This window comes from Meleagris gallopavo, chromosome 14, assembly GCF_905368555.1.
Source record: "Meleagris gallopavo chromosome 14, MGAL_WU_HG_1.1, whole genome shotgun sequence".
Lineage (NCBI taxonomy): Eukaryota > Metazoa > Chordata > Aves > Galliformes > Phasianidae > Meleagris > Meleagris gallopavo.
In genome coordinates this window covers 227,018-246,747 of record NC_139417.1, presented here as the reverse complement: position 1 = coordinate 246,747, position 19,730 = coordinate 227,018, and the positions used below count along the sequence as shown (strand labels likewise).

At 37.8% G+C, this 19,730-nt stretch overlaps 1 protein-coding gene across 9 annotated transcripts in view; it reads left to right on the top strand.

Annotated features, from left to right (window-relative positions):
- Positions 1–19,730, top strand: part of DOCK3 (dedicator of cytokinesis 3) — a 190,479-nt gene that overhangs the window by 92,957 nt on the left and 77,792 nt on the right. For all 9 annotated transcript variants that reach the window (XM_085236074.1, XM_085236071.1, XM_085236070.1 and 6 more), the window contains 3 exons: positions 2,099–2,246; positions 8,531–8,619; positions 11,570–11,695. In XM_085236074.1, the coding sequence (XP_085092200.1) occupies positions 2,099–2,246; positions 8,531–8,619; positions 11,570–11,695 (363 nt within the window). The remainder of the gene's footprint in view (positions 1–2,098; positions 2,247–8,530; positions 8,620–11,569; positions 11,696–19,730) is intronic.

The following is a 19,730-nucleotide window of genomic DNA, read 5'->3' as shown; positions in this document are numbered from 1 at the left end:
TATAATGACTTGATGAGTTAACAAACTCAGCTATAGGCCATGTCTGTCTGCCCAGACTAACGCTGATATCATCTGTTAGTACGTGTGAAAAAATTCCTGATGGCTCTGTAACAGTGGTTCTGTTTTCTCCGTGTGAGACTAAATGTTTGGTCCAGCATCATGCTTAGGAGAGGGGGGAACTGAAAATGCTTTTTGTTTAATGTTCTGAAATTTCATATGAGGTGTTTTTACTTACCATATATAGGTAGTTTAAGGTGCAGGGCATATCATACCTGGCCATTCATAACTAGTGAAACAGGAACTGTTAGATAAATAGATATGAAGACCTGTTTTCTGCTGTAGGAATCTGTGGTGCTTCCAAGAATCCACACTTATATTTAAGGAGATGCCTACAAAAAAAATAATGGGAGCTCTCACCCCTGTCAGTTGCTCCTTTTTGATGTTAGCTGGCAGAAAGAACATTTGCAGTAGTATCTGCCTGCTTGCAGCCCAACATCCAATAGCATACCCTTGCTTCTTTCTAATTTCCCCTGCCTGCTCATGTAGAACTACCATGAAAAAAGATGTAGATGCTTAGTAATGTGAGCTGACCCTACCCAAGGAAGAAAGCCCTTCCTTGCTAAATCTTTTTGAGTAGTCACCACTTTTAGAGGCTTCTTCTCTGACTATTCTAGGCGAGGCAAGGCTTCATCTTTTATTTTTGAAAACAGTAGTAGCAAGAATAGAAAGGGTTTGAGATGGAAGTTTTAATTTAGAACGTTTCTTGTATAGCAGAGTGCTTGAAGTAGCTCGTGGACAGTGAATGAATGTATTAGTCCAGCAGGGTGCTTGGGTGAAGTGCCTGTATGATTTCTGCTATATCAATTACTTTGGCAGAAAGACTTTTAAACAGGAAGGGCTTGATAGGAAAAAACTCCAGTTAAGAAGGATATAATTAGCGAATAAAGGGAGTTAAATGGTTCTAACTTATGAATGCATGTACTTCCACTGAGAAATAAGCAAGTAAGTATTTACCTGCATCATGTAACTCATTACAGACATTTAGACCTAAAATGTTAATCGCACATAGGCAGGAATATGGCAGCCTCTTCAGTTGCTAAACAGCTTTTTATCTGAGAAATGGTTTGATAGTGTTTGCAGTGAAATTGTATTCAACCTTCTTTCCTGTCAGTTCACAACAAGTATGCTTTAGCAGCCATGGGTATCTTTTCTGAAGCACAGAATGTCTAAATGGCTTAACGAAACTATAGCTTTGTTGGACTTCCTTGTGGATGACAGTACAAGCCTTCAAAGTTACAAACATGTTAGAAGGGTCCTTTTTTCATTGTCTGACTTTAGTGTATTGTCAAATGTTTGAAAGCTGTAATTGCTCCACTTCACCTGAACTATTTATTGAAAGAAGCTTGTAGAACTTCATAAAGCTATGTTGAAGTCTAAGTTCAGATTCTTAACATTGCTGCAATATGTGCTGAACAGATTATGATGTGTAGTGTTCAAGTTGACTCAGATGATCTCAGTGATTTTTTTCTGGCCTACACATTTTTGACTCTGTTAGAAAACTGCCAATAGGAAATTAGTCACTGCACAGCTCATCTCTGAGTTCTACTTTTATGCACCGAGACAAACGTTATAAATGACAGTATGTAAAATACGTTCCCTTAAAACACTTGTATGAAGTGAAAATTTGTGTAAAATGGAAGGACCACATGAATTACTGTGTGGTTGCAGAGAGGTGAGTGCAAGATATATTCTTGTCTCGTTTGAGAAATGATTTGTAGTCAGCTGGGCTGGATGCAGATACATGTTGTGAGGCTGTACATCAACAGTTGCCAGACTTTGCACCGTTTGCTTTGTCCTTGAGTGTTTTGTTAGCTAATAAGCTCACATTCCTGAATTGAAGTAACCCAGTGAGTCAGCTAGTTCAAGTGGACCTCTGAAATAAAAATGGTATAAGGAGAAAAAGAAGCTACAAATATAGGGAGGATCACAATTTAGTTGACATTTACTGTAGGAATACATTCTGAGGGGGATTACAGAGCACAGTTGATGGAATTGCTGCATTTGATGATCTAATATTCTGAATTTCTGTTGATTTTAGGTCGCATGTTGCTAAATGACTCAAAAAAGGGGCCCCCACATTTACACTATCGCCGCCCCTATGGCTGTGCAGTGTTGAGCATCATGGATGTACTTCAGTCAATCTCTGAAATAAAAGAAGAAAAGGATTTTGTTCTCAAAGTTTACACGTGAGTAACTCTTAGAAGTAAGAGAATTGAGAAAAAAAATATCAATATATTGATGCTTAAGAGATGCTGGATATTAAGGTGCCATAAGCTGCATCTACAGATTTATGTTGACAAAATAAACTAATTCTATTGGCAGTTATTGTTTCAGCTCATAGAAAGCAATTAATATTATTACCGATGCTTTGGGTATGTTAAATGCTTCAGAAATTATTGAATATTGCTCAAATCTCAAATAACATGCAAAGCTGTGCTTTTGTTAATGGGCCTTATTTAAAATCTGTCAAGCTCAAGAACATGGAAATATTTTCTGTTACCCTTGACGAAGGGAAGCAACATCTCCAATTCTTCTTCAGTCACGATAACCAAGAAAACAACTAGGGAACAACTGAAATCAACAGCATCTGACCAAAAAAATCAAAACAAGTCAACATTTTCTGAGCAAGAATCTATCTTCTGCTTATTTGCGATTTTGAACTTTGAACTACCAATTCTTACTGTGCAGTGTGTTTCATAATCATAGTAAAGAGAGCACAGACAAACTGTCTGGAGACTGCAGAGAGTATGTAAGTACCTTGTCATTGAGAAGGAATACTGACAATATGTGCTTTGCAGATGGGCTCAGATACAGATAACATTATTTTGTCAGTGGCCATCATCTGAGTAATAAGATAATTTGAGGAGTAATAGAACTCTTGTGAGAAGTGCATTCAGCAGCAGAATATGTGCCATTCATGGGAAGCTATAAATGAAAAAAAATGACTTTCATTGTTCAGGGAAAGATTCTTGAATAATTCTTCCTACATTAGAAATCAGTTTGTCCAAAGCAAGTCTCTCAGAGTCAGCTCTTCCATTCTTGTTTTGCCAGCAGTTAGGAAAACTGTAGCAAAAATGTCAAGTTGCAGGGAAGAAAATGGACTTCTTTCATCTCTTTGTCAATAGGATCTGGGTAATTTGGCATTTTATCACCATTCAGTTTCAGCTTATCTCAAGCTGATGGTTTCTGGTTATATAATTTGTTGATGTTGGACTTGCAGAGATAAGTTAACGTATTGCAACTGCAACATTTTGAATGTTTACAGTAATGAAGCATTCTGAATCTGATTTCTGTTTTGATGCCCTTTTAGTGCATCTTTAGCTTCTTTGCTGAAAGATAGGAGAGTAAAAATCTGTTAAACACTGGACTTGTCCATTTGTTAGTGATAAATTACTAATTTCTTACTGCCATGAAAAAAATCACTGAGTAGAGAATTGTTCCTTTTCCTCTACTCACCCTGAGCTGTATGGATTCCCTACAGACCACCCAAAATACCAGCTGTATCGGCCAAAATGCTGAAGTAGGTTTATACCAGCTGTTCTTCTCTTCTTCCCCAAACTCTCTGTTTTTAACATCCATAGTCCATTATTGCCTCCTCAGAGAGGATGTAGAGCACATAACAAAATCCAACTCCGCAATCAGATGCTTCTAATCTTTTATTTCCATTATCATGCACTGGAGTGTTGTACATTGTTCTTTTATGCCACTGCTCTTTGACATCTTCTTTGTAAACCTCCAACAGAAATCTTCAGAAGGGAGAATAAATTGATGTAGCTAAAAAGTGCCAGCTTACCCCTTTTGCAGCTTTAATAGCTGTTAGTCTTCACGACAGAATGTTTTCACAACTTTGTCTGCTTACATCTTCTCTTTGCACATTCATTTGGCTAAGCTAACTTTTCTTGCTTTGTAGATAAGAATTGAAATAACAGATTTTTGTCTTTTATGATCTGGAAATTGTGCATGAATATTAAAACAGTGCTAAGCTACTTTTCTTACCTGATGCACTCACTTTCGTTGTCAATATGCCTCAAGCCAGCCCAAAAACATCATGCAATGAAATAAGGAGGGAGGTCTATTTGTATTTTTGAAGGAGAAGTAAGAAGCATTATTTTTGTGCACTATCTATGTAAAACCTAGAGACAGAAAAGCCTTTCATAGGGAGCAGCTGGAAAAAAGTTGAAAGCCTAACATTGGCTGAAAGAAACACACGGCATTTAAATTGAGACTATTGCTGGATCCACAAGAGATAACACGCACAGGAAGAAAAAATCAATTTACTTCACCAGTCTGCCTTATTATTGCTAAAGATTTATGTCTGAAAAAGTCTTTTTGCTCACAATCTGCTGTTGGTTAATCCTGCAGTCATGTTATAATCTTACTAAGAGGATAGAGTACCACAGCTCTAGCTGTAAGCTCATTATGTAAAAGCATGAAGGCTTCCTTCTGTAATTCTTTTTAATAACATACATTTAAAAGTGAGATGAAAACTGAAATCTCAATCCTTATATTTTTAAGATATTTTGATTTCATGCTTTTATGTGAATATTTATCTTTAATCACTGCACCTTTTCTTTGTGTTGATGCTTCCACTTCCCTAAAACCTTCATGTATTTGTCTTTCATTTTATCTTCATATGGATTTTGGGTCTTTTTGTCCTATTTTTCCTCAGTCCTTTGTGCATTTCCCTCTTTCGCCGGCACTACATTTTAAGTCTCTTTTGTCTTAACGTGCTACATTGTCTTTTCCCTGTTGAAATTCAGTTGTTGCTATTTGCCCAGCTGGACAGACATACATTGCATTTCTGTCCCTGTCTGTTTGACATCGGGGTCTGTGTAGTGTGGCAAACATTCCACTCAATAGATTTACCGCAGGACTAGCCAACCTGCAGAGGTGATGGATGGCTCAGGTCAAAATTCTTGTTGAAACTAGAAATACGTTTGGTAATATATCTGGTATTTAGACAAAACACAATAAACTGCATTACTGGTAAGTGTTCTCAGGCCAACGTTTCAGACTTGGGGGGATATTCTTCTTTGTGTTCAAGAAATGTGAAGTAAAGCTTACTTTGGTATTTGGTACAAAACTAGCTTTAAACTAACTTTACCCTCCATTGATTTTTGGGACAGCTTTGTTCCAACTTAATTTACAGGTGTAAGTCATTGGAGACTGAAATCTATTTTAAATTCAACTCCAGAGGCTGATACAACAACTGAAAAGTTACCAGAAGTTAGACATTTTCTGTAACCTCTGCTCTGAGGGTGAAGAATGGTACGGACTTTGTTCTGTTGGTTCCCTTGTTAAGGAAAACATTATTTGCAATGGAATAAATGATTTCAGTTGTCTTGCCAAGGGGAGTGCAGTAAAGAATATGGAGAGAATTTTTTTTCCCCTAATGAGTAAGCTGAATAGAAGATAGGTTTTCTGATTTACAAACAGGACTATAAATGGAGGAATAGGAATAGACAGGGACATGTATCCTTACATCCCTAGTCCCAAAGGGTGAGGGGAGTGCCCTGCAGGAGGCAGGCAGGCACATGCACCCTGTCCAAGCACTCTCTCCTGTGTCACTGCGGGAAGGATTCGTATCTTCCTGTGGTCAGCTGAGATGTCCACTGCCCAACCCAGCAGTGGAGGAGGGATGCTGAGATGGTTAGACAGCTAAGATTTCATGTGGGATAGCCCCAGCCTAACCTCACCTGACAGGCCAGAAATGCAGCCTTAACACCGTTTTGGATAGCAGGTAGAGAGGACACAGCTTTTCTCCATTTCTCCTTCATAAGTGTTTGTACATGATGCTTAATTTATTCCAAATTGTCTTTTGCTTGTATGATAATCAATGTTTGTTGAGTATTGGTAAGTGTGCTGTAACAGGCTGCAGGGCTTATCTCACTGTTCTTGACAGTATGTGGTGTGATAATACCGACACAACCAAAAATTATTAGCTACCCCTTTTCCTAGATGGCTTTAATTCCTTTTACCAGGACACTATTCTTCAGATCCATTATGCTGCAGCCAAAAAATCTCTGTTGTCTTCATAGTAGCAGCTTCATATCATACCCCAATTTTGCCAACGTTATGGAGGAAATTAATAAATGTTTTAAAATTTTATAACATTTTTTATATGTTTTAGAAAGTTATACTTCTTTCTCAAGACTATTTTTAGGAGTCAAAAGCTTATAAACAGTTTTGAAGGGCTTTTTGTTTGTTTTTTGTTGTTGTTGTTTAGGGTTTCCTTTAGGTAAAAGTCAATAGGAATGAAATTTAATTCAGTTGTTTAATTCAATTGCACTTCATGAAGAATAAGATTCAGTATTACTGCTGAGTTAAATATTGCTGACTTTCATTTGTGCTTTAAATATTCTGAGTAACTATTGAATTTAAAAGACAGTTAGCTGTGATCAAAACACTTATTTTTCTTTTTTAACCACTAGAACTGTTCGTGACAAAGGTTCCATTTTGAGTTTTCATTTAGATTATTACACCTGTAAAACTGTCATTTCATCTGTGCTTACACTAGTGTGAAGTACATTACAGCATTCTTAGTGCATCTCTTCTTTATGTGATAACAAGCTGTAGGTGCTGATAGCACTTTTTTGCCTGGAAGCTTAGCATCTTTAACAGATTGGTTATACAGCTTTACTCTTTATTAGTGCAAACAAAGCTATTCAGCTTTAATGTTCAGCTAAATAAGGGTCATCATTCTAATTGAAAGGAACTGTGGTTTCTTACTGGAGTTTAAGCCTGTTGTTTTACATCATCTCACAATGCCCCACTGAAGAACCTGGCAGTTGTCTTAATGAGGGCTTGTAGTTATGAAAAAGAATCATAGAATCATTAAGGTTGGAAAAGACTTCCAGGATCACCACCGTCCACCTATCACCAATATTTCCCCACTAAACCATTTCCTCAGTACAACAACTAAATGTTTCTTGAACACAAAGCTGCTGATTGTGTTCTCCCCTTCCCTTGTCTTCTCCAGGCCAGAAAATCCCAATTTCTTCAGCCTTTGCTCATCCACTGGGCTCTCACAGGAGAGAGACGTTTTGCTTTTTTATTAGGGAGCCCAAAACTGAGCGCAGTGTTGTGGATCCAGACTGCCAGTGACAATTGAAACACATAGACCACTAATTTAATATGTTTTGTAAACATTCAGTAACAAAATAGAGTTGTGAATGTATCTTCAATATCCTGACAGCAGCACAATTATGTATGACTGAGCCCTTTTATAGCCTTTACCCTCTGTTTCCCCAAGAAGAATCCCCAAAAGCTCTTTCCCAGCATACCTTAACAAGACCCATATCCCCAAAGGCAGAAACCCACTGAAGATAGGGTTCATAAAGCAATCCAGAGAGCCTTTCCTACTGACTCACAGGAGCAGTTTTTTCCCCAGGACTGAGTGCTGAATGTTTCCTTCCTAATGCAGCAGCAGGAGGAGTGGGGTCAGCAGCTGTGTTCTCTGCTGGGGACAGCAGGGTTCCTCTGTTCCTTTCTACTCCATTCTGGTCAGGAAGAAGAGCCTTTCATTGCATAACCTAGCAGAAAAGACAGAATTATCTGGAAATATTTAGGAGGATTTTGTTTAGAGACACCGCTTTTAGGTGGTGGACTTGGTAGATTACATCCAGCTGTTTTGAATTTGATTGTCTAATGAAGGACCATGCAGCCAGCTACACTGCATGGATATTGTTTGAAAAGATAATAATTTGCACGCCAGATTTTAGTGTGTTATTGGAGCTGATGTTAACACTGATTTTTAATAGTGAAATAATATTGAGTGGAAATATGGCAAATCAGTTGACATATAGTTGTAATTTCTATCCTGGAAGTGTGTCAAGGACTTAGGTACATAAAGTAAATGAAAGTGGAAAATAATAGCATTTACTGTTAATGCTTATTGAAATTGCGTATAGATGAGTGGACCATTAAAAAAAAACTCCTGCAGAGAGTGAAATATGTACAGAAGCTTACATATCCTTTTTCTGCAGTTTGGGAGGTAGAGCTACGTCATGTTTCAGGCACCCTGTAAAGTGTGCACGTAAGCAGACTTGCTGTTGATGGATGAGATACTTAAAAAAAATCAGATCTTTATTTTATCTTCCAAGTTCGACTTTTTATTTCTTGAATCTAGCTTTGTTGTTTTCGTTTATGATACACAGAACAGTAATACATGGCAACAGTTATTTCCAACTCAAAACCAATTTTCTATGTCCAGAGAATTCAGCTAAAGATATCTGAATCTTCATTACATCATGATACAAAGAACGAAGCAATTGCTTTAATGACAGAAGAGTCACTGCAGACTCAAAAATGGCCATAAAAAGGAGATAACTACTGGGGAAAATGATTTTTCTCCTTTCACTTTTAAAAACAAGACTTTTGCTCACGCATCAAAACCCTACAGTGTTATTTCTGCAACAAAGTTGACTTTCTTATCAAGCTTTTAGCCTGATTTGGTGTTCTTTTGCTTTAGGTGTAACAATGAAAATGAATGGTGTCAGATCCATGAAAACATCATTCGCAAGTCCAGCACCAAATACACAGCACCCAGCTCCAACTATGGTAAGTATTTACTTGTATACTTCTCTGGTAATAAGAGCTGAAGATTTCCTTTTGGAAACTGCTGATTATTTAGAGTGCAGTATTTCAGTGACATGTGAGATTACACATAGCTGAATTTCTGTACCTACTGTGATGATTTAAATGTTGTTTAACTAAAATTTGTGTTCTGTTTACAGATGTAAGCTGCCTTACCTTTGCCAGTTTAACCAGGAATTATAATACGTACTTGATATCTTTCCTTTTCAGATACAGTTGAAAATAATACTGGTGTGATTTCAGCAAGCTTAATTTTCTTCACCTTTTTATCTGTCGTGTTTAATTATTCCAGAAGATCTCACCTGTGGAGAGAGCTAATGGCCTGCTATAGAATTAGCTTATGGTCTGTTGTATTTATAGTATATCTGTGCTTGTGAAAACTGCTAGTCCATGCTTGGATACGACATTAGCAGCTGTCAGTGCTAGCAGAACTCTGCTGTGTCTTTGTGACACTGGCTGAGGTTGAGCAGACTTCACTGCACAGGAAGAGAAGGATTAAAATCTACTCATTGGAATTTCCCTGAGTAAAACAATCTTCCTGTTCATCCTGTATTCCCTTGAAACTTCCAGGTATCACATGTATCTACAGGTTGCTCTCCTCAGGATACGGTGCATCCATGTGAATAGGGGTAAAACCAGATAAGTTTTTCTGTGTACTTAGCTATTATGTAGAAAATTCTGTCTGACCCAAAATAAGTGACATTTTCATACCTATAAGTTCATTGTCACGAAGACCCTGTGGTAGTTTTAGGACTGGGTGTTCCATTATGTAGTTGAGAATTAACTGCCTTGGCAGGGTGTTTATCACCTTTCACATCTATTTTTGTTTTCCTGGTTAATGACAGATAAACACGGAAAGAATGTGTACAACTTTCACTTGTAACTTCAGTAATAGTTTAGCGATTTAAGGATGTAGTTGCTATTCCATTAAAAAAAAAAAACAAAAAAAAAAAACTAGTGAATGAGGTAGTGTTCTCCTTAGTTGCAGGTAGTTTTGCATTACTAGGTGAGGGTATGATTCAGACAGGCACACTGGTATCCAAATACTATTATTGCCTTAGTGCCACTTATTTGCTTATTCAGATGTTGTAGCAGAATATGCATTTCACAACCACATAGAAGATGTTAAACACAACCAAAAAGCAAATAAAAGAGGTTTGAGTTTTGGGATTTGTAACATTCAAAGCTGATCTCCTTCCATGTGTTGTTCCTATCACAGTGAAGTTTCCTACCACTTATCTTTAAAATGTCCTGAATTGTGAACAACTTGGAAAACTTGGTCTGTTTGCATTAATTGCAACTGCCAGGTGCCTGCTAAAACGTTCTATTTTCAGATATGAGCATTTTTGAAGAGCAGAAGAAAAGGAAATAGATTTTTACTCTTGTCTTCATCTTTTTAAGATAATCATTTGAAACATATTAAGATCTGATGTATCTCTGGATCAAGAGTTTGAGAGCAGAAGTGCTGTCCCAGTCTGAGGGACAGTATTGCAGACTGATTGATTTTTAGCATAAGTAATGCAATTTGGGCTTCTCATAACCTATTCTTACAGTGCAGAAATGTTCAAATCACACTTGTGATTTGTGTCCTTAAAACTCTGGTTGGTTCTCTCCCTATCTCAGCAGCTCTTGCATAAGGTTAGTCCTTCATATCTGCTGTGGGGAACAGAAAAAACTGGGAGGTTAGGCTGGATAGGAAAAGAGGACTGGAGAGCAGACTGCCAACCTCTTGGGGAGAAGCAGTAGGTAGGCAGAAGGTTGTTGGAGTGTAGCATGTGGGACGGTGTCAGAGAAGTGCTGTCTGTAATACTGTGCTGTAATATTACATTCTCTATTATTTCTAGTGACTAACTTATACAGTAATAGATCAACTCTGGTACTATTTGCTAACTACTAAAGGTATTGCATGTGGACTGGATATTAGTGCGTTCAGTTTCCTAAAAGCATGTCTAATGAAATGACTACATACTGTTTGCAAAGCCAGTACATTAAGCTTAGAAAATAGCAGAATTAAAGATGGTTCGTGCAAGAATATGTATAAAAGGCAGTTTGTTGTTCCACACAGTGAGCAGAGAGGGACAGAAAGAGCTACTGGCTGTCATTCACTGAATGAAAAAAGGATTATGGAAAAATTACGATATGAATGTGATTCTCATTGCTTTTTGTGCATGCTTGGCGGATGAGACTAAGTCTTCATGGTTGGTCTTAATGCTGGCATTTTCTGGCATCTTAATGCTTCATTTTCTAACTTCACCAATACATAATCCTCATTTTATGGGTGCGGTATATCTTTTAAATTAAAAGCTAATAGAGAGAGAAATTAGACTAACTGTGCAATTATTCCTAGTGATTGATATTCCTATTTGGTTGATATACTGAGCAAAGGGTCAGTGAAAGAGCTGGCTGCTAAGCATTTCTGGTTCTTGTTTTCCACGTTCACTTTTACTTGTTGGTTCTCATGAAATATGCTGAGATACAGAATTTCTCTAAATTCAACATTCTTACATGAAGTAGGTCAAGAATAAAGTGAAACATTGCTATTAAAGACACTTCTGGGATGTCCTACAGGGTTATGTGATACGGTAGTTCACATAGAAGTGAAGTTGCTCATATATATGTAGTAATTTACTGTATCTGATGTATAGAAATAATGCTAAATACTTCAACTTGTGATGTGTGAAATTGAGTAATCTAACTTTGAAAGCATTATAGTTTATATAATAATGCACTCCTAACTGATCACTCAAAGCAGATTTGTTTCTTCCATTCCACTTCTAAGCGATTCCAAGGCAAGAAATAACTCTATGTTTGGGTATTTGTATTAAATTTTATTAAATTAACCATAGATCAAAGCAGTATTTCAGCCATCTAATTCTTAAAGCCTGAAAAATGAATATTTCCATGTTTTTTTCAGGACTTATAATATCTCTTCAGCTTCTTCGTGGTGACATGGAGCAGGTTCGGAGGGAGAACCCCATGATCTTTAACAAAGGTGTTTCTGTTACCAGAAAGCTGGGTTTCCCCGATGTGATAATGCCAGGTAAACATAACAGCTCTAATCTTAAAACATTGATCATGTTTTTTTCATGTTCTCCTTAAACAATCGTCAAAAAATACTTTTCTGGAAGAAGGTTAAAAATACAAGAGTTGTCAGTACATGCCAATTGCAGATTCTGGGAGGCATGGTGAAATGGTGTGATTTGAACGTTTTAATTAGCGGACACTCAATATTCATATGTATCAGAGGTGATCTTGAAAGTTTGCTTAATTTCCTTTTCCTCATTTAAAAATCCCCCATGTAGACTAAGCATGGAAATGTTTATTTTAAAATGCATGAAGTTTCTTGATAGTAATCTAAAGCCTGACTGAAGAGTTTCTTCTACTTTGTCGCCTTGATTTTTGGAGTTATTGTGATCCTTTTACACTGGTGTACATACTTGAGGCTGCAGATCTGGTCTGATTTTCCAGCTGATCTTATAGAGCTCCTAATCCCTGCAACAGCTGCCTCGGCTGAGGCATTGCTGTGCTCCATTTACTCCTTGCTTCTGGAGCAGGAGCTTAGGACAGTTGTCTTTTTGGCACGAGTTGAGGTAGGCACAGCATAGCCAAGAGTTCGTTTAGGGAGGAAACTGGAACCTAGCCAGTCACACAATCATGGATACAAAACCTGGCATTAAACAGCCTTAATTTTTACAGTGTAATAAGAAATGGGCTTTCTAATTATGTTGCATGTGTAGCATTTGAAATACTACCTTATTGCTTTGCAATATAACAAGACCAAGGATGACTTTGCAGACATAAGAAATTTAATAAAAGCATAATGGGAGAACTATCAGATTTTATTACTGGAAAGACTGCAGTGACACATCGGTATCGAAAGCAATTGTTGAAGCTTTACTGCGGAGGCCCTTGAGGAAATGCAATAAAAACTGAGAATATGTGGGAAGAATTCTAGAATTATTTACTAATTATTTACTAATGCTCTTGAAAGCAGCTGTAATAAGGCCTTCCTTGTTCCTGCTGAAATGCTGCTGTAACTGTTTGTAAAGCTAGAACTAGAAAAGTAGTTTGCAGTCCACTATATTGAAATAACCTGAAATTGGTGTCAGTTCAGTACTGTGGGTTATAAAGCCAATTAAAAATTTTAGTTCCTAGTGACCTTAAAGCAATCAGATAGAGAAAAGATTAAATATTGTGTGCAGATATGCAGACACTGCCTGCATGATGGTCTGCTGCGATTGAGATGACATGTAGATGTCAGCTAGGAAAGCTAGATTACAGCTAGAAAAGTCAGCATCAGAAACAATTCAACAAAAATTTAATTACCCAATTCTCCTGCAAGAATTGCACTTCTGCATTTGTAGAACTGCCCCTCATTTCCTTCAGACCATTCGATTTTAGCAAACTTAGAGAATGGCTTTGTGGCCTCGGTGTTCCCCCTAGCCTGTTTCTGCAGCCTGCCATAGTGGGCCTGTCTTCCCTGTGCTTTTGCTGTTGTGTCCAGGGGGTGAATAAGCAAGTTAGCAGTGTTCTGGCAAAAGCTGTTCCTACCCTAAACTTTAGAGATCCTCTATCTAGTGAAGCTAATTACAGTTTCCAAACCTAATTTCTCTTTGTAATTAAGAACACCAGAGAGAACGCTGCTTCAGTGCAAAGGAGGTCAACCAAATTATAGATATGTTGTTACGATCTTGGTGATGTTCAGCTTTGACACCTTGGACGTTTAACTAAATGAAAACCAGTTTCCAAAGCGAATGCCTGCAGTGCTCCCATCTGCATATGTATGGGAGTGACATTCCCAGGTCTAGTCACCCAACAGCTTCTCAGGTTGCATCTGTCACAAATACATTCTGTTAAGTTACTGTTGCTAGCTAGTGTCCTTTTTTTCTTTTTCTTTCTTCTTTTTTTCTTTTTGTCGAAGTGACAATTTCTACTGGGGAGAACAGAGGGATTTTAAGATGATAATATGCTTGGAATTGGGTTCATAGTGGGACAACTGGGACAGACAGATTGATGTACAGAAGTTACTGACTAATACAGCTAACATGTGAAAGGACCACCATTCTGCTATTAAATGCTCACAGCTCCTCTGAAGGTGGTGAATACCCAGAAATTCTCAATTCAAAGGGAGACGCAAGAGGTCCACACATAGAGTCTTGATGCCATGCTTCCAGGCATTTCTGTTTGGAGAAAAAAAAAAGAAAAAAGGCTCTAATTTGTAGAGAAAAGGCAGTTTGTAAATGTGCTTGAATACCAGATAGAAAAGCCAAGGCAGTCATGGTGTGTGGACAGACTTTCACTACAATGACAAATGAGGATATTGCTAGAGTAGAGATTGGATGCAGAGTGAGATAGTTGTGCACGGTGCTCTAAACAAAAAAAATTCATTGTCCTGGATATTCTTCAACTGAAAAATCAGGAGATTAAAATACAACATAGCTGTGCTGATGCGTCAATATTATTCATTCTATTAAGTATGAATTGTAGCAGCAGATATTTGCAGATTTTTATTTTTTAAAAACAATAGATGAAACTGTTTTGAGTTTACATGATGGCTATGACAGAGCATTTGGATAGAGGAAATTATCCTTCAGATGGGTTAGCAAAGCTAGATGAATAAGGAATGCCCATCAACTCGCTGTGCTTTGTGCCCACATCATTACAGCCAGAATCAGACTGATTGGGTGTAATACTGTGGTCTGCAGTTAGAAAAGATATTTACAAAACAACCAGATGAAATCTTTTAGCAGTTCTCAACCATGCCTGTTTCTTTAACTGTCTTTGTCAAACTTCCTTTTCCTTCCTTTGCTTCAGAACTGTTTCTTTCTCATGAAAGATGGGGTTTCCTCTCTGGGAAGAGCACAGAAAGTACATGTAAAGATACGTATTTTTTAAAACAGCGTGATTGAAAAATAATTTTGATGAATCAATTAATGACAGCTATGTCACCTAATATTGTCAAAATTTGCAATGGTCATTCTGCTGAACTGAAATGTAAAGAAATGTATTTTCTCTAAAGCAAACAGAGCTGACATTTCAAATGAATCTTCCTGGTGATGGGTTTTAATATCTTCATTTTCTTTTTTAATTGGAATTCCTTTTCAAATGTAGGTGTCTTAACCATTGTAATTCTGTAGCTGTGTCTCTCCACACAATTCTCCTACCCCATTTTTTTTTTTTAACAGTAGCACTTGTTTCTGTATCAAGCTCATTTTTCCCTCACTCAGATAAGAGCATTGTGAGCAGACATCATTAAGAAATTAAGTTAAACCAGTCTTGATGTGCTTATATCTTGCATGGTTATGAAAATATATATATATATATATATATATATATATGTTAATATATTTTGAAATAACCATGCCTGCCTTCAGATTTAAGTGTAAATTGTTCTTTGTTTCCTGTTGCGTTGTGACCTGAGAAGAGCATCATGAAGACTAATGCTCTTTTTGCCCAAATCAGAAGGGAATCAGTCAGCACAGACTCACAAAGAGGTGGTTTTTGTTCCATTTTGGTTTTTGGTTTTTATTCTTTTCTAAATTGCTATTGGGTTGAAGAACGTCCATCTGATCCTGACAATTTTACCTTTCCCCAGAGATAAAAGCAATGAGGCATGTGCTGCTTGCCTTTTGGATTGCAACTTTATTTGTATACAGAACTTGCTGATCAGAAATCTATTGCATAGGCTGGCGTTTGTCAGTTCCCTAAAGGACAACCCTTCCCTTCCCCATGTGCTGATAAGTATTCTGTCTTTTACTTTGATCCTCTGATGAAAAGTGCATGCTTCATCTTCTACTTGTGAGTGATGTTTCTTTCTCTTCTTTTTTCTCTTTCCTTGTCTTAATTTCCTGGCTTCTCCCTCTTTCCTTTCCTTTTATCGTCTCCCCTTTCTTTCTGATGCAGAGATGAAGATAGTTGGGTGTAAGTTTCTGCTTTTCTGTGTAATGTCTGCTTATTGCTTGCTTTTTCCCATTTTCATATCTTTCATGGAATGTTGGGGATTGGTAAAGGTAACAAATCGTAACATGACAGAGAAATTTTAGTAACAGAGGCTTCGTCTTTCCTGTCTCTTCATACCACAGTCCAACTTAATACATAAAAAAGATTCATCAGTAGTCAAGGTGAGGAAAATCTCAGCATCTGCTCTCTCAGATGGCAGAAATACACTGAGAATTGGACGTGGCAGCACACATCAGCCATTCTCAGAATATTCAGGGTGACGGAAATGATGAGGCTGAAAGTTACAGTTATGTAGTAATTACCCCCAAAAAGCATTTACAAGGAGAATAAAGGATGTTTTTGTCATTAATCAACTGTCAGAAAATGGAAAGTAAAAAATATTAATTTGGAGGAGATAACATTAAAAATTCAGCTTACAGCTACTGGCAGGAAACCGTTCCAGGCACATCAGTGAATTTAAAAAGATCATATTCTTTTCCAGGCACAGAAGTGCAACAATGGATATCCAGTAATCTACTAAGCATCGTTTGTTGAGTTTTTAATTACAGGAATTGAAAAAATTTGGGTGTTTTGTTCACCAAAAGCTAGAGGGTCACACAGAGTTGAACTTGCACAATGTTCCATTTATAGGGGGGGAGGGGGGAGAAAGTTTCCTTTGCTAGGTAGGCAGTCAGTAAAACCTGTGTTTCCCTTTACCAATACAGTGTTATTCCCAGTAATGTTAATAGTTGCATGCCATCAATACTTCAAGAATTTAGAAAGTTACTAAGTTACACTTATAAGTGTTAGATTAAATATAGGCTGTTTCTGTACATGGCTATTCAAGTCCTTAGTCTTGGAGTGGAAAACCTGCAAAACCAGTATAAATCATTCTTATCCTGACACAATTATTGTCCATTGGACTATTTAATGTTACTAAGTCTTGACAATTAATATTTGGAATGTGTACAATGTGTACTGTAAACATAAAACCGGTATTATGACTCTTATATTCTTTTCCACCACTTGCTTAAAATAAAATAGTTTTGGGTGATAGGAGAAAGGACTTCACTTCAGTGTAAGCAAAGCCCACACATGACCTGGTAATCTGAATACAAATTGTATATTTGACATGAGGCTTTCTAGTTAGATTTTAAAAGAAGAGTAATAGCCAGAACAAAACCCTCATAAAAGTGATGGGAGAATAAATGAAGGGCAGCACGAGACATCACAAATAATTCTTGCTATTGTGAGAAGCGCTGTATGTCAAGACATTTCATAAAGATTTAATCTCAGGAACTGCATAATAAAAACTGCATATATTTTGTGCTAAGGAGCAGTTTACATTGTTTTAAATTAAAAGCACTTGTTGAGGGATGGCCTTTAAAACTAATCCCGTTCTGAAAACTCGCTGTCTGCTTCATTTTATCCTGACATTGAGTGTCCTCAGTTCCAGTGCTGCACACCAGTTGGAATCTACAAATGCTTTTGGCCCACTGGCCTCCTAGCACTCTTTTTTCCTGTGCTAACAGTAGGAGGCCAACACTGACCCACTTTGAGCTGCGCTGTTCTCCTGGTGAAGATGGGAGAGGCTGCTGAGATGCACACTGCCACACATGCTGCTTTTCTCCCAGAGTGCAAGAGAAGTGTTGTCACTTCCAAGCCAGAACTGTTTGCATGGAGTTGTCTGCTTTATTAACAAGCCCTTTATTCCTCCCTTTTTCTATTTTAAGACAGAATTAAGCAAGGGAAGAGCTCTCTCTGCCAGGGTTTTTGACTTGCTGTGTTTTTTGGTGCCAGAGCTGACAAGGATCTCTTGATTCTACTGATCACACTTCTTGTTTTGTCACATACGAGCTGCACGGTGCAGTCTGCTTGGGCATTTGTGAGCTGCTGTGCAGAATATTGCCTCTAGCCTTGCAATTTGCATACTTAGAACAAAATGTCTGTCACACTGCTCTGTGTCCAACCATTTGCTCTGTTTTCTGAGGAGCTCTTTACAGTATCTGAGTATCTGAGTCAGAAACATCGAGAGTGACAGCAGCAGTCAGGAAAAAAAAGCTGGCAAGGACGCAGTAGGAGCTGAGGTTAAGTAACATACTAGGAAGAGGGAATTCTTTGTAGAAAGGATATTTTTATGGTTACACACTAACAAACTGAAGTCTGTGAGTCTCTGGCTTTAACTCCAGACTTTGAAGAAGCAGATGAGTGCAAGGCCTGAGAGCAGCAGCCTTCAGTCTTTTCTTACTTTGCATAATGGCCTTTTTTGGTTATTTTTAAGATGCTATAAAGTATTTTTACAAGCGAAGATGCCCCATTACACTTCACTGAAATACTTTTTCCCTTTTTTTCCTTCATTTTGATGCAAATCCACTGTTATCTCGATTCCTCTGCCCCCCACCCCGCAGGCATTTTTTCGATTAGTGAAGTAATATCCCTCCTGTTAAGCTTAATGGAAGATTAGATGCTATACATACACCAAACTCTGCATTTAATTTAGACGAGGAAACGATTTGCAATCTGACATTGGACTTCGTTTGGCCATACCCTGTTCTGGAGAAGAGAACATAAATAAGAATCTCCCAAACGCTAATTGTATGGGTACAATTAATTTCTATTAAGAATCACAGCATATAAATTGGATTTTTTTTACTCATCATGCATGCTGCTTAGAAAAAAGGCTGGAGGCTGCTAAGCAGCAGGAGTTTCAAAACAAAAGCCCTGACTTAAACTATCTTCTGCTGTGACTTTTACATTTCTTTGATATTCCTGTGGTCAACGTATAGGTGGCTTGGCTGCATTTTAAACAGCAAGAAAAACACACAGATAATTTTCTCCACAGAGCATTCCATGTAATGGCTGTTCTTTGATGAGAAAACCAGACTGAATGGTGGAGGGCTTTTGTGACCCTCTCACTGTCATCTTCCTCCCAGCAGTGAAGCACTGCAGTCTTGGAGCCCTCGCTGTGATTCATGTCCTGCTGCCCACCCTGTGAGAAGGAAGGAGGGCATTTTGGAAACAGGTTCCCATTCTCAGGAGTGCTAGCAGAGAGCACCGAGCGGCAGCTACAGGGTAGTACTTCTGTGCCTGAAAAGTTGTACTGCTCTCCAGAATAAAAATGACCATAAAGGCAAGCTTCTGTTGTTTGTCCTTTCAATAGGATCCGGGGTAAATTTGGTGGGGTTAGAGAAAAATTTGAAGTGCATCTTTGACCAACAGAAGGATATCCCTCATTGCCTGAAAGCATATGCTGCTTACTTCATAGTGCTTCTGATTAATAAACAGATTTAACGGCATCAGCTTCTCTGAGTACTGGGTTGGAAGAAATCAGGCATTGGAGGAGTCTGTACTGGATAACCATTCCACCACTTCATTATTTAGTTTCTTGAGGCTGCTTAACAAAATCCTTGCCTTGAAAGGGTTTGATTTCTAGTTGTTTAGGATTTGTATATTTTTTTATACTGCCCTTTTGTACATTTCTCTTTGGGACAAATAAGTAAGAAGTAATAGGTCACAGAATGGAAGCAGTAACTAAATCTTAGGGAGAGGCAGGTGCTACCTGCCATCTTCTTGGTGAATGCTTTAGAACTGACTGCATTTCTTTTGAAAGCAGCATTTCCCAAACCATATTCTTAGAACAAAATAAGAAGTGAACAAGACTCTGTTAAATTCAGGATAATGACAAACCTGAGAGAGGTGCCAGCATTTGTATTGCTGAGTGCAATCATTTGCTCTGAAAGCTCTTGAAGGTGAGGTCACGATAAACTGGCAACTATCCATACTGCCTGCTCTCTTACATTCTTGCATATGGACACCAGGGACTAGCTAGAAATCTAGCAGAAAAACCAATTAATAATTCCCTCTTAATCTATCTCAACTGAATTACAGCCAAGTTTCCAAAAAGGCTGCTTTTGTTTTCTTGTTATGATAAAAAGAAAATTCACAAATCTACAAAATACTCAAGAGAAGATTTAACTGAAATTAATTTTCTACCAATCACCACAAAAATACGCATTTGGTTTTAAAATATATTGAAAATAGGAAGTCTGACACTACTGATGTTTTCAGTTTTCTTCTGATAGCTGTATCACGTAACTAGGCAGAGTAGTGGAAGTTTTGTTTTCCCTTCTCTACTC